The following is a 14,842-nucleotide window of genomic DNA, read 5'->3' as shown; positions in this document are numbered from 1 at the left end:
AAATACTTCTGAACATTGGGAATGTCTGGAAGGCTACATTTGCTAAATGCTACAATTTATTAGAGTAATGATGACCTCCTTCTTGGAGGTTAGAATGTTGTGATGAAAAATCTATATTATGGTAAGGATTTTAACAAAATCTGTTGAGTTGTAAATAAGTTTAATAGCACTTCGATGAAACTGGCAATAGGTGAAGAGAATTTGCATGTGTTTACACTGATGAGAATCATTATCATCATAGCTGGAAGGAGCACCTTACTGTGTGAAATGCTAGAGAAGGAAGGGAAGAAAGGGAAGTGGAAGTTTGGAAAAGTTGAGTATTGGTAAAGGTGTATTTCTCTAAATTCTCCTTTATAATAGTTATGTGCTACATAGATCATAATACTAGCTGAAGAATGTCCTCTCCCACTGCTGTCAGATTTATGTATCTTAGAGCATCAGATGTTGTACAGTTGTCCTCTTCATGGTCCTCTATGGAGCAGCCTTTGTACCACACACTAGCGCAGGGCATCACTGCTGCCTGTTTCTCACCTGGTACAAGATCATAGCTGTTCAGCTGCATCAGGCGTTCACGGCAGCTCTGTATTCAACAAAACCACCTCTTCAGCTTCATGTCTTGTTCTGTGTCTCCTCCTCATCATACAATAATAATTTCTGTTCCAGTATTTGATGTGCCAGCAAATGCTTGCAAAGGAGGAACCTGACACAGTTTTGGTGGGATTTTTATTGTATCCAGGCAATGACCATTCTTTGTAATCTACAAGTTCTGCTTGGGGTCTGGTGCAGTGTGTATGATGCCATCCGTCCCTGATGGTTTCCCTGGAGAGAATTCCAATTCAGCACCTTGCGGTATTCATAAAATCGTCAATTACTGTTTGTGATACAGTTATAACTCTCAACTCTCCTTTGCCTTGTGTGGCATAGGATTGCATGCTCCTTATAGCTTGATATTGCTTTATATATAGCAGGGCATAAAACCAACCCCGCTGGGGCAAAGGCAAGCTTTTGTCCTACCATGATCAGTCAGGTTCAGGAAACTGCTTGATCACGTTGTAACTTTGTAGGAGATTAATAATTAAACTGTGGCTGAATTTAATTTATGTCCCCTTGCTTTGCAAAGGCAGTTAATTTCATGTAAAAATATTTTTTTTTTATAATGTATCCTGTTATTCTTTTAATTTTGGGAGCTAAACTAATTGTTACAGTGTAAATTTTGTTACTACCTCTTTTACAGGATCAGCTTGCCCTTTCAGCTAGCCAGCCATGTATCTTAGACTTCCTTTCTAGTTAGGAGAATTGGAAATGGCAAGAGAATTGAATCCCTCATCCTAAAGCAAGGTTTTCACAGTCACCTCTATTAGCAAATCTGATTTAATTTATTCTTATTAGCCTTTTATTAATGGAAGCACAGGTAATGCTTCTTTACATCTGCCTTAAGAGAGACTAGCAGCAGCTTTGGGAAGAGATTTACAGGGCTTAGCTATGGTGAACAGATGAAGGAGAACTTAATATGGCATAGACTAGGGGAAAAAAAACAGTATTAAGAAACATGACAGCTAGGCTGGCATGGGAGAATGGTATTGGCGTTGTTGAGGAGTTGTCTCCTGCATTTGCATTTTCTTCTTTTACTTTAAGATTTTTTAAAAAAGTACTCTTACAGAATTTTATAGAATTTTAAGCTTTTCTGTGTGTAATGTGTATATGTAATGTATATTAGTTTGTATCTTGAAAATTTTAGATTTCATTTTGTCTTAATAGGATTTTTGTGTTATTTTCTGTGTGTTGTCTTTCACCACTAAGAAAATGTCCAAATAAACACTTCGTTATATAGCAGGCATAAATGAGACCTCTCAAGCAATAGATGGTTCAGGCACACCTTTGGGTCTGAGTATGATGCCAGGTGTCACACTGCTTCTGCTACATCTCAGACCTCACAAATCTAAAGGGAAAAAGCACATTTTACATATGTATAAATCTGATTGTCAGTTGTTGGTGAGAGCTGGGGCTGGTGAACTCGGCATTTGTAGCATTTGGAAGTTTACAGGTAGGCCCTTTGAAGATTTTTTTTTTTTTTTTTTTTTTGATAAGTTGGAAATTTCTACTGACAACACCAGGAAGCTGAGCCTGCAGTTAAAAAAACTCAAACAAACAAGCAAACAAGAAAACCCAACTCAAAAAAAGGCCACTTGCCTAACCATCCTGGTGTCACTCTAGTGAAATGAGTTCCAATGCCTGTCTGAACTGATAGAAGTCTTGGCCAGCTTGGACCTACCTCTTGTAAGAACAGAGATTGTTGTGGTATGCCGTATGCTGTTGGCCAAATTATTTTGTTCTTAGTCAAATGAGAGTAATCACTCTTTAAATCATTGTCTATATTAGCCTCATTACAAATGTTCCCTTTATAGCAATTCCTGTTAAGAAGCAGTTTGTGTTGGGTGGGCAAATGGTGGCCATGCTATATTTAGGCAGCGATACAGCAGAAAGTTATACTTGGGGTCTGCAAATATACAGCAGGAACTCAAAAAAGCCAAGGTATTACAGAATTGGTGACATTTGAAAGCTTAAAAAAATAAAACTTTCTTGATTGTGAAGAGGGAGAAATTCTTAGTACTCCTCTTGTTCTTATTCTGATCGTTGAAAGAAATAGTTGGGGATGTTGCTATGCAAGCTGCTTGTGAAGGAACTAGCTAGTGATGGCAAATTAGTAGAGGACATTTTCTTTATACAGTATTTCCAACTTTACATGGCTGAGGGCTGTTCTGTGAGTTACCTAAAAGAAATAAATAAAAATTTTTTTTTAAAAAAAAAAGTATTTGCTTGGCTTTCTGTTACTTTTTAGCTGCACTGATAATCTGTTGATAATGTGTTTTAGGTTTGGTTTAGACATGTAGGAGAGATTGGTAATCAATGGTATGTATATTTAAAAATAACTGGCAACTTATGGAAGTGCTGTGAACTTTAATAATCTGCTTTTGGTTTTCTTACAGACAGTTTTCCTCTGGTAGTTCATAAACTGAAAGAGACGTCAACTTAAATGTGTGTCAAAGCTGCTCATTTTCTCCACTTTGTTCTATTGAAGTTTCTCTGTATTCTGCACACAAAACAGAACAACAGTTCGACTAGTACATTCGTATTTAACCAATGGAAATACAAAGTCACTAATGTGCAAATTTAACATACAGATGAGTGACAGAAAAAAATAGTGACATGCAACATTGAGAGACCTAAATGAAGTAAAATATGCATATTATGGGAAGTGGCTTAATTACTTTTCAGAAATTTTATATCCTGTAGTGTTATGAACATTAGAATACTTTGTTTATTGCAGAATTAATTCCTGTCTTTCCTCTGCCACAGGAACTCATTATACAATGACAAATGGAGGAAGTATCAACAGTTCAACACATTTACTAGATCTTCTGGATGAACCAATTCCTGGAGTAGGAACATATGATGACTTCCATACCATTGACTGGGTTCGCGAGAAGTGCAAAGACAGAGAAAGGCATAGACGGGTACTTGAGATAAATGACAGTACTTGGAAAATATTTTTTGTTGGGTGTTGGAATTAAGGTCTGATCTAGTAACACATGTAATACGTGTGTACTGTAAATTTGTAAGTACTACTTGAATGCTATTAAAAAAGCACCGTTTCATTGATCCCTGCAGTCCTGCAACAGTATTATAACTTGGAAAGGAAACAGTAATTTAATAGAGTGGGAATAGTTCCCTGTCACCTAAATGACGTTTTTACGGTACTGTCTTTTTTGCATGCTAGTGTATTTAAGGCTATTTTCCAGTGTAGATATATTTGTAATAGTACAATAGTGCTTATGGTGGTACTTGTACAGAAAAGTGAGCACTGATGTATATGGCTTTCATACTGACACAAGTGTATGTGTGCTACTGCTCTGTAGTGCTGCAGTTGTTTGGATTATGGAAAGTGAAAATTCTCATATCTAAACCACTTACATATCAGTGTATACATGCTTAACAAAAAAGTAGTCTCAGTATGTGTGGTAAATGTCCTTTCTACTCTCCCATCACAGAACTTGCTTTTCTCCTCTATTGATTTCTTCAGAAGATCTTCAAACTTCAGGCCATTCATCTTTATCAGTGTGCTCTGCAAAGAGTCCTTTCATGAAATGGACTCAAGTTGTATTAGTCAGTAGCATGATAGATACTGTCATTCGTGTAATAGATTCAATAGCATTTTAGGAGGAAGGGCGCTATTTAAAGGCTTACTGCCAAAACTTTTGGGATGCTTACATTAATTAACCTTAAAACCAGAACAGATTTGGAGATGTGATTTCTCCTAAAATATTTTTAACTGACCAAAATGAGTAGTTAAAAATGAATTGTAATTGTATGGATTGTATGTAATGTTAAAAAAATATCTTACACTAGTTTAGAAAAACAAAACATCCATAATTGCACTATCTAGTGCTTTTTTAAGAAAACAGATCCTTGGACAGTGGATCTGAGAACATGTACCTTGTTTGAATGCTTTTAATGAAAAGTAAGAAGGTGTTTTCCATGTAATAATGTATTTCATGATTTGATGTCTAAGCAGTAATTAACACAACACCATCTTTACACTGCAGATGTGTAGGTTAGTGTCTAGTGGATATGCCGTTGGACAGGATGCTGGGTCTGAAAAATCCTGGCAAGGCACATCACACCTGGAAACAGGTTATCTAGGGTGAAGTCTGGGCAGCTGTTACTCATTTTAATGTCTGAGACCAGAGAAGTCAGACAAGACAGTTCAGTTTATAGTCACAGAACTACTGTGAGATTTCTAAATATGCCCTGAATGGTAAGAGATTGTCTGGCCATGTAATCAAAGATAAAGAAAGAAGAAGGAATGAGAACTAGTTCATGGTGGTTTTGAAAGACATGCTACTGTAGAAAAAACTTTATTTAAAAAAAAAAAAGTTTGAGAATCTTACAAATGCAGAGGAAACTATAAAATATGTTTATTTGCTTTAGGGGTGGTATTTTTTTTCTAGATTTCCTTGTCTAGTGTTGTGCTTTCTTGGTTTGCTTTTTTCTTTTTTTTTTTTTTTCCTGTTTGTTGCATGTGCTTTCTCCCTCCTTTTACAGTATGAAAAAAATAATAAGTGTAGGATCCAATTGCATAATGAAGGTTTAATCATAAAACAAGTTATGCACAAATTTCAGCTAAGTGCACAAAGTAAAGTAAATAAGGCTAAAATAAGAATTACTGTTTTTTCGGTACAATAACTTTAGACGTCATTAGTAATAGTTGTCTAGAAGTATTATAAGGTGGTTATCTGGTTTTTGGTTTTGTTTTATTTTTGTGTGGTTTTCAGTCTAAATATAAAAGATGTTTATATTTGAAATAGAAGTTTAGGAATTTGAATTCCATGGAATAGCTTATTAGTAGTACACTAACAGTTTATTTGAGGTTCAACAAAAAAGAATTTAGATTTAGGAGAGAAATAATTTTACAATTACATGTTTTAGATGTGTATCGTAGAAAGTATTCATTTATCCTAATAATGCATTTCCTGGGTTTTAGTTCTTTAAATTAATCAAATTTACTTTCCTCAGTCAGTTGTTTGGTGTCTGAATAACCAAGCTGATTTATCTATGTAAAGCACTAAATACAAGGAGAATGCCTGTAATGTAAAGAGAGGGTATATTTGCCTGCAGCTTGCATCATGCAGTTTGTATGTCATACTTACTTTTTTTTTCTCCTATTCCTATTACAGAAACAGATACAAGTACACATAATGATTTCTTTTTGCAGATTAACAGCAAGAAGAAGGAATCAGCATGGGAGATGACAAAAAGTTTGTACGATGCATGGTCAGGATGGTTAGTAGTCACACTAACTGGTTTGGCATCAGGTAAATTAAAAACCAGAGGATTTCTTTTTTACATTTGTCAGCAAGGATAGTTACTGTGCTTTTCATTTGGGTGTTATCCACCAACCTGGATAAGAGCTGGTTCAGACTACTACCATCTTGATTTACAGGCTTTAGCATTTTGAGGGGAGGGTTTACTAATGAAAAGGAAAACAAAATTGGGGACAAGTTAGGGACAGACCTGTTGGAGAGCAGCGTAGGGGAAAGGGACCTGGGGGTCCTAGTGGACAGCAGGATGACCATGAGCCAGCAGTGTGCCCTTGTGGCCAAGAAGGCCAATGGCATCCTGGGGTGTATTAGAAGGGGTGTGGTCAGCAGGTCGAGAGAGGTTCTCCTCCCCCTCTACTCTGCCCTGGTGAGGCCGCATCTGGAATATTGTGTCCAGCTCTGGGCTCCTCAGTTCAAGAAGGACAGGGAACTGCTAGAGAGAGTCCAGCGCAGAGCCACGAAGATGATTAAGGGAGTGGAACATCTCCCTTATGAGGAGAGGCTGAGGGAGCTGGGTCTCTTTAGCTTGGAGAAGAGGAGACTGAGGGGTGACCTCATTAATGTTTATAAATATGGAAAGGGCAAGTGTCATGAGGATGGAGCCAGGCTCTTCTCAGTGACATCCCTTGACAGGACAAGGGGCAATGGGTGCAAGCTGGAACACAGGAGGTTCCACATAAATATGAGGAAAAACTTCTTTACGGTGAGGGTGACCGAACACTGGAACAGGCTGCCCAGAGAGGTTGTGGAGTCTCCTTCTCTGGAGACATTCAAAACCCTCCTGGACGCGTTCCTGTGTGATATGGTCTAGGCAATCCTGCTCCATCAGGGGGATTGGACTAGATGATCTTTCGAGGTCCCTTCCAATCCCTAACATTCTGTGATTCTGTGGTTCTGTGTGAAAATCCTCACTGAATTTAGTGAGAGTTTCTCAGAGTTACTGAACTTCCACCTACTAAACTATCAATGTTCTTTAATCCTGTGATTGAGATTGGTGTTTTCCCTTTCTGTACATTTTGCTTTTTTTCCTGTAGGGTTGCTTGTGAAAGTGTGTTAATTGATTGTGCTAGATAGTTTTTCTGCTATGAATTTTTTTTTGTTTGCTAGGAACTTTACTGAACCCACTACCTTGTTCCATATGGACCAAAAAGTAGCTCTGGTATATGTGTAGTTTTGGTAAACACACTTCCTTGTAAACCATGTGTTTGTTTATACATGAGCAAAGTCTAACTATATATTTATGTCATACCTTTCTTGAGGTTGTTACACAGAAAATACTAGCTTTAACAGGTAGGGCTTGTGGGCCTCTACATGAACTCTAGCTTTTGTTTTTAATGGGTTTTAGGATGAGTTTTACAGCTAAAATCACCTGGTAGTTTGTGGCCCCACCATCATGCAGTGCTGCTTTCTAGAAGCATAGTTTGGAGTGACCAAAATGTGCAGGAGTGAGAATTCACAAACTTTGTGCCCAGTTTTTCCAAAAAAGTATTTCAAACAGACATCTTAGATTAACTGCTAGGAAAATTGGATTAGTTGCAGAGTATGGCTATGCCTGTTAAAAAGGCATGGTAACTGTATAATTACTACTTAGATATATACATAATCAGTTTCACGAATTACATATATATGAATATATATGCAAAGTCTGTAGCATGTTTATATACCTCTGAATGTACAAAATGAGAGTGTGTAATTACTGGAAATTGCTTGTGATAATTTGGATGGGAACGTGCAGTGTTGTGTTTCCACCCCCCAAGCTGCTATGTGTATTGAAATTGCTTTACCGTGTTTCTGAGCAACAAAGCAAGCAAATTCTGGCCGTGAACATTCCTGCGTTTTTCAGTTTCAGTTACTTTTTGTTGTATGTGTCTACTGACTTTTAAATGGTACAACCTTGATTTCAGTCATGGGGAGATCTTATGTTCATGTATTTTAATTAATTTGGTTGATGTTTTGTTCTACCGAAAATACTGCCTTTGACTTTTACTTTGGTTGGCCCAGGATCTCAAACTGAGGGTCTGTCAAGATTAGTAAATATAAATTAGTAAATCAGAGGTAATTCTTTACTACCAACTTAGACAAGTAAATTGTGTCTGTCTCTAGACAGCTATTTCTAGTAGTGATTAATACCTTAAAAAAAGTAAATTATAACTACTTAACAGTTGTACATGTTCATAAAAATACTAATTTTAGAAGTAGTTTTTCAGTATACTGCTGCCATGAAAAACTGTTTTGTTTTTGTTAAATAAAGAGTTTTTTTAATTATTTTCTTAAATTCATTGAAGCAATTTCCTAAGTAATGCCTATTTTTGAGGACTGTTCAGCAAGTCTTCTGCGTGTAGTTACAACACAGAATCCCTCTCAAGCTTTGAGTTTGTGAACTGCTTAGTATTTATACTGTTTGTTACCTGCAGTAGGAATTTTACATGCTCACCATGTTAACAGAATTAAGTCATTTTGTATACAGATCACATGAATGTCATCAGGGTTTATTTAGTGATTTATTTATGTTGTTCTAAAACTGTTGTTGGCAAGGTAAGAATTATTTTGTCCAAATATGCTGTTCTGTACAAAACATAGTATAATAGTTCATGAGTTCTGAGGCTTGGCCAAGGTAGTTTTGTCAGAAGGTCTATTGTCTTTTTTATCGTAAGAATGTATCAGTCCTCTTTTGATTCTTAACTCCTTAGTTTCAGTGGACTGTTGGAGAACTGTGGCATAGGGCGAAAAAAGAAAAAGATGCATTTAACTAGGGAAATATACAAGGTACTAGATTCTTCAGCAAATAATAATCATACCATATTGCAAATAGGATATATTCCTGGAAATCAGTAATATTTTAAATGTCTATTTCTTTAGGTGTTCTGTAATTTCAATTTACATCCATTAATACCAGCACATTTCTTCATTTTAGCTATGTGTTATTCCTATTTACCAGAATATTAATACAAAACTGTTTCTACAACAGGGGCATTGGCAGGATTAATTGACATTGCTGCTGACTGGATGACTGACTTAAAGGAAGGCATTTGCCTTAGTGCTTTGTGGTTTAACCATGAACAGTGTTGCTGGGGTTCAAATGAGACCACATTTGAAGAGAGAGATAAATGTCCGCAGTGGAATACATGGGCAGAACTAATAATTGGGCAAGCGGAAGTAAGTACATACCCATTCTTTGATGGTCTTGCTCAACAGCTCGACTGAATATGGAAAGAAAATAATGGTTTTAAGGTTAGGGTACTAAACACGGATTTGGGTTGTACTGTCTGCTCCATTTTTCACCATTTGAATTGATTAATAGGTTATAGTGTAATAAATGTGCATTTCATGCACTGCAAGGGGGCTTGGAGCATTGCAGCTGTAAGGAAATTACGAGAGTATAGAACTGTTAATAACATGAGAATTTCTATTCTTGATCATAGCTATACATAAAAAAATAAAAATGAAATTTGTGGCGTTCTCCAATAACTAAGAATAGATAAATTTTATTTTTTTCTGCCACAAAATTTTTTGAAGAAAGAAGTTTTACTCAGTATTCAGTAGATTTTCACAGCTAATAGCTGTTAAAAAAAATACCTGTGCTATGTTTATTTTTTCTTTTTAAGATGAAGTGTTAGAACACTTTCTACCTTGTATAACCCAGTCTTTGCTGATGTGCAGGTGTCACAACTTTACGCTTTTCAAACAAAACTCTCTTTCATGGCTTGGTAATAATCACTATCCCTCAAAATGTGTGCTTAAGTGTACTTGCAGCAAGAGTACTTCTGGGTTATTTTAAGTAGTGATCGTGCTCCTACATCAAATTTATATTCTGACATTTTTTTTCTTTTTGCTTTTAGGGTCCAGGTTCATACATAATGAACTACATAATGTACATTTTCTGGGCTTTGAGCTTTGCCTTCTTAGCAGTTTCTCTGGTGAAGGTATTTGCTCCCTATGCCTGTGGCTCGGGGATACCTGAGGTGAGGTCTAACTAATATGTACATTATAGATGATTCATATTAATGTGAAAATTCCTGCTGCCTTACAGGGTCAGGGGGAAGGCAAGAGGGAGTGCCCTGTGACTTTGATGCAATACACTGATACAAGTATTCAAATTGAAATAATATAATTGTGCTAATTGTCACTGAGAAAAATACCCCACATTTCAGAGAATCTCCTGAGTTTGTAGGTTTTGTGAAGTGCTTTTGGCTGGACTTGTTTTTAAGGAAGTGTTTAGCTTAACAGAGAAGACTTCTGAAGAGTGATTTCCAAGGCTCCCCCCAATCCCCACCCTCCCTACAGTGGTAGGAGAGCAGTGGTTCATTGACAGAATATGGGTCCTTTGATACAGCAATTGATCTTTTGTTGCACTGGCTTTACTCCCCTTAACAAGCACAAACCATCTGTCACTCACAAAGTAAAATGTGTAATATCTTCAAAAACTCGTTCTTTTTGCAATTGCTGCTTTACACAGAATGGGAGGGAAAAACCCAAAGTCAGTCCGGTCAGTCTCACTTCTCCAGTCATTCTGTAAATATTTCTTTATGTATCTGTACTGTAGAAGTTGAAGGACAAATCCTGCCTCTGAATAAGCCTGGAGTAGTTCTCTGCTGTTATTCCAGAAGAGATTTCATCCTAAATTGGTTTCCAAATTTAGCTAATCTTTACTTTCTAGACACAGCTGCTCACTGTTTTGTGTTATCCTATTTATAGACATGTTGTCGTTTCCGATGATAACTATATTATTTCCTATATAAGAGCGTATTTTCCAGGCTAATAATATGACACTGTTAGGCAAAGTAGTACCTTAGGCAAGTGGCACATCTTTTCTAGTGGAAAAAAGCTGATCTTTTCCATCTTCATGTCAAGGAATCTACTGTTAAATTTTTATGTAGAGATGGTAAAACATAAGGAGAAAACAGAGAGGGGTAAAATGGGTGCAAATGTGATATTGCTACAATAGATGAGTGTAGTTTTTGCAGGTTTATTTTTCCTTTGGGAGTTTTCTGACTTTCACTTGATAATTTACATTATAAACCAATGAATGCAGTCTTAGAAGCTACTGCAGATAAATTTTCTACTAAATATAATTGGTAATGTTGTTGTATATTATTGTCCAGTGTTTAAGAGTAAGTTGCAAATGGAAAGCCTGTGGCAACCAGATGGACTCAGTGTAGCAATCTGAAAAATACATGTTTTAAAGTGTGATAAAGTCAGTTGTTTGAAAAGGCTATTTTTGAAGTTATGCAGCTAAAATGATAAAAGTAATTATTTTCTGTGGAAAGGAGAATACAATAACATGTATTATTTTTTCTTTCTTCCAGATAAAAACTATTTTGAGTGGCTTCATCATCAGAGGTTACTTGGGGAAGTGGACTTTGATGATAAAAACAATTACTTTAGTCTTGGCTGTCGCATCAGGTTTGAGTTTAGGAAAAGAGGGTCCCTTGGTACATGTTGCCTGCTGCTGTGGCAATATTTTTTCCTACCTCTTTCCAAAGTACAGCACAAATGAAGCTAAAAAAAGAGAGGTAAGTTCTTGCAAAAGCATTTCTAGAATGTATTGAATATCCATGCAGTTACACCAATTTGTTTAAAAGGTGATACTTGATCTCTCGGACAGTGTTTAGGCTTGGATTATCAATGTTACTTATTGTATTAAAAACAATGTGTTATCCCTGGCATTCTCCAAGGTAAATTGTTTCCATGTTAGAGTAAGTTTGTGTTTCTCCCACCTCAGAGACCATTTGATTATACTTAAATTCTTTCTGTTCTTGGCTCTACGTTTTGGTAATTGATGAATGTCTTCAATTATGAGGACAGCAGAGGACTTTTGAACCCATTAACAAATTATTCCTGGAAAAGAGTTGGTGACAAGAGTGTTTCTGCTCTATTTCAGTTTGTTGTTAGTGAGAGCATGGTAGGTTAGCCTTGGTGCCCACCAAGCCACTCTCTCACTCCTCCTCCTCCTAAGCATGACAGCAGAAGAAAATAAGATTAAAAGCTCATAGGTCAAGATAAGGACAGGGAGATCACTCACCCATTACCATCACAGGCAAAACAGACTAGACTTGAGGAAGATACTTTATTGCCAATAAATAACAGAGTAGGATAGTGAGAAATAAAAAACTGAAACCACCTTGCCCCAACTCTCCCTTCTTCCCAGGCTCAACTTCGCTCCTGACTCTCCTATCCCAAAGTGGCACAATGGGGTGGGGAGCGGGGGCTGTGGTCAGTTTGTAACGCTTTGTCTCTGCCACTCCTTCCTCCTCACACTCTTCCACTGCTCCAGCGTGGAGTCCTACCCATGGGAGACAGTCCTCCATGACTCCTTCAGCATGGGTCTGTTCCACAGGGTGCAGTCCTTCAGGAACAGACTGCTCCAGTGTGGGTCCCCCACGGGCCACAGTTCCTGCCAGGAAACCTGCTCCAGCGTGGGCTCCTCTCCTCAGGCCGTGGCTCCTGCCAAGAGCCTGCTCTGACATGGGCTCTCCACAGCCTGCAGCTTCCTTCAGGGCACATCCACCTGCTCTGGTGTGGGGTCCTCTCCACAGGCTGCAGGGGGACAGCCTGTCTCACCATGGGCTGCAGGGGAATCTCTGCTCTGGTGCCTGGAGCGCCTCCTCTCCCTCCTTCTTCACTGACCTTGGTGTCTGCAGGGCTGTTTCTCTTGCATTTTTCACACTCCTCTCTCTCACAGCTGCTGTGCAGTGCTTTTTACCCTTTCTTAGGTATCTTATCACAGAGGCACCACCAGCATCACTGACAGGCTCAGCTTTGGGCAGCAGCGGGTCCATTTTGGAGCCAGCTGGAACTGGCTGTATTGGACGTGGGCATAGCCTCTGATGTCTTCTCACAGAAGCTACCCCTGCAGCCCCCTCACTACCAAAACCTTGTCACGTAAACCCAATAGAGAAAGCCATGCTAATGAAAGCAAGTATAATCATAGAGAGTAGCAAGATTTAACATTCTTATTAATTCAATAAAATTTTTGTATTGTGAGTTAAAAAAGGGTGTCGTCCCAGCTGTGCTTCAGTTCTCGGGCTCAACTTCTACTTCTAGAAGGGGACTGCAGAACATGGCAAGTTTGGGTTCACTTCCTATTTCAGAGCTGTGTATTCTTAAATCATTTAACTTACCTGTGGTTTAGCTGCTTATCTCAGAATAATGTAATAATTCTTTGAGTTTCTCTGTGTATTCTTCCACTGGTGTGTAAGGGCTACTACCTGGGGGTCAGTGTTCTTGCAAGGAATTTGTCCAATATTGTTATAATTAGTACACACTTTAACCATCCTCATATATTGAACATAATTCATCCATGATGCTGTAGGACCAGCTGCTGCTTCAGTTCCTCTTAACCTCTCCCTTAATCTCAGTTCATCTCAGATCTTTTTGCAAGCTTTTGCTTTAAGACTACTGAGCGCAAATCTCCACAACCGATATAAAAGCTATGTAGTCTGTCATTGATTTTTGTCCCTTTAATAATATTTGTGGTTGGTGGACTTCTCTGCCACACACATCTAGCACAGAGAAAGATTACTACAATTTCTTGAAAATGAGATATTAGCAGTTTCATACTGAAGCGTAGACTCCTTTGGGTGCTTCGCTGGGGAGGCGTTGAGCAGCGTCCTTAGCTTTGTCACGGCTAGTACCAGGTTGGTGGCTGCTGTGGCCACTGGCCACATCTTACGAGCATTCTGATACACTTACTTGATGCTTTCCTGTTAGCAAATCTGTGTGTCCTTGATAGAAACATAGAAGAAACTGGGAACTCTAAAGAGATTCTGTTCTTCATGTTTAAAGCATATCACAGACTGCAAAAAAACCCCTCACCGTTGTTCTTTTCCAGGTGTTGTCAGCTGCCTCAGCAGCAGGAGTATCTGTAGCCTTTGGTGCCCCAATTGGTGGAGTCCTTTTCAGTCTGGAGGAGGTATGTCAAGAGATGGCACTGAAGGGTAGATATTAAAAAAAAATCTCTTAGCATGAATAATCTCAGACTCCTTTAAGCTGCAGAGTCTTTCCTAAGAAGGAAATTATCTTTGGACCCACATTTCAAAGTCAAGAGTCCTGTTACTGGCAAACTCCTAAAGATATTTTTTCTTTTCTTTGGATAAATGTCAGCTTTGCTTTATTCTCAGTTAATATATTTCTGGAGAAGGGCTGAGTCAGTTAATAATTACAGTCTACATACAGATAGAGCAGTTTTCCACTCTAGGTGTGTATTCTAAAGAAAAAAAAAGGGCCTTTTTTTTTTCATTTTGAAAGAGGCTTTAGAAACCTGAGAGTTTTGCGAAACAAGTTTTTAAACATTACTTTTCTTAAAGTTTTAGACACTAAATACAATTGGATATGTTAATTATTAAAAAGACAAATATGCTATAAAACTGACCTCCAAGGCAACCAAACTCTCTTCTCCAAGAAATGTTTTGTATTAAATTAGTTTTCATTAATTGTTTTCAAAATACTTACGAATGTTATTTACATCATTAGCATTTTTAAAAAACCTAAAAATCTCTGAATTGAAAAAAGGAAGCAAAATATTCTTTATTGTATAATTTTGCTATATCATTAGGGGATTTTGAGGAATTCCTTTGTTGCCAAAAAAATTCCCAAAAAACTCAGAAGAAATCTGATTTGAATTTCAAGAGAGTTAATGTTGGGCTTAAGTATGAAATTGTATGCTCTGTTTTGATGATTTTTTTTTTTGTTTTAATCATGCATCATAAAAATAACACATCTGCCAGAAACCTTTCGCTGTCGGTTGAATGGAGATGAAACAGTATTAGTGGTAAATTTGAGAGAGCAGCCAGTACACAGTCTGGTTCTTATGAATGCTAGAAAGAGATGCTTATAAACAGAGAAGCTCGTAAGCATAAATTACTGTGCATTATTTCCTAACAGTCTTAAAACAGCAGTGGTTTCAATACTGCTTTAGTATTGTTTTTAAAAGTGGTATAAGTATGAATTGTAGAGCTTTATAA

At 37.5% G+C, this 14,842-nt stretch overlaps 1 protein-coding gene across 3 annotated transcripts in view; it reads left to right on the top strand.

Annotated features, from left to right (window-relative positions):
- Positions 1–14,842, top strand: part of CLCN3 (chloride voltage-gated channel 3) — a 70,106-nt gene that overhangs the window by 39,456 nt on the left and 15,808 nt on the right. For all 3 annotated transcript variants that reach the window (XM_068402858.1, XM_068402860.1, XM_068402859.1), the window contains 6 exons: positions 3,358–3,515; positions 5,774–5,873; positions 8,848–9,035; positions 9,719–9,841; positions 11,186–11,392; positions 13,711–13,791. In XM_068402858.1, the coding sequence (XP_068258959.1) occupies positions 3,358–3,515; positions 5,774–5,873; positions 8,848–9,035; positions 9,719–9,841; positions 11,186–11,392; positions 13,711–13,791 (857 nt within the window). The remainder of the gene's footprint in view (positions 1–3,357; positions 3,516–5,773; positions 5,874–8,847; positions 9,036–9,718; positions 9,842–11,185; positions 11,393–13,710; positions 13,792–14,842) is intronic.

The sequence above is a fragment of the Nyctibius grandis genome, chromosome 6 (genome assembly GCF_013368605.1).
Source record: "Nyctibius grandis isolate bNycGra1 chromosome 6, bNycGra1.pri, whole genome shotgun sequence".
In the NCBI taxonomy this organism is placed as follows: Eukaryota; Metazoa; Chordata; class Aves; order Nyctibiiformes; family Nyctibiidae; genus Nyctibius; species Nyctibius grandis.
This window is presented reverse-complemented; position numbering and strand designations above follow the sequence as displayed.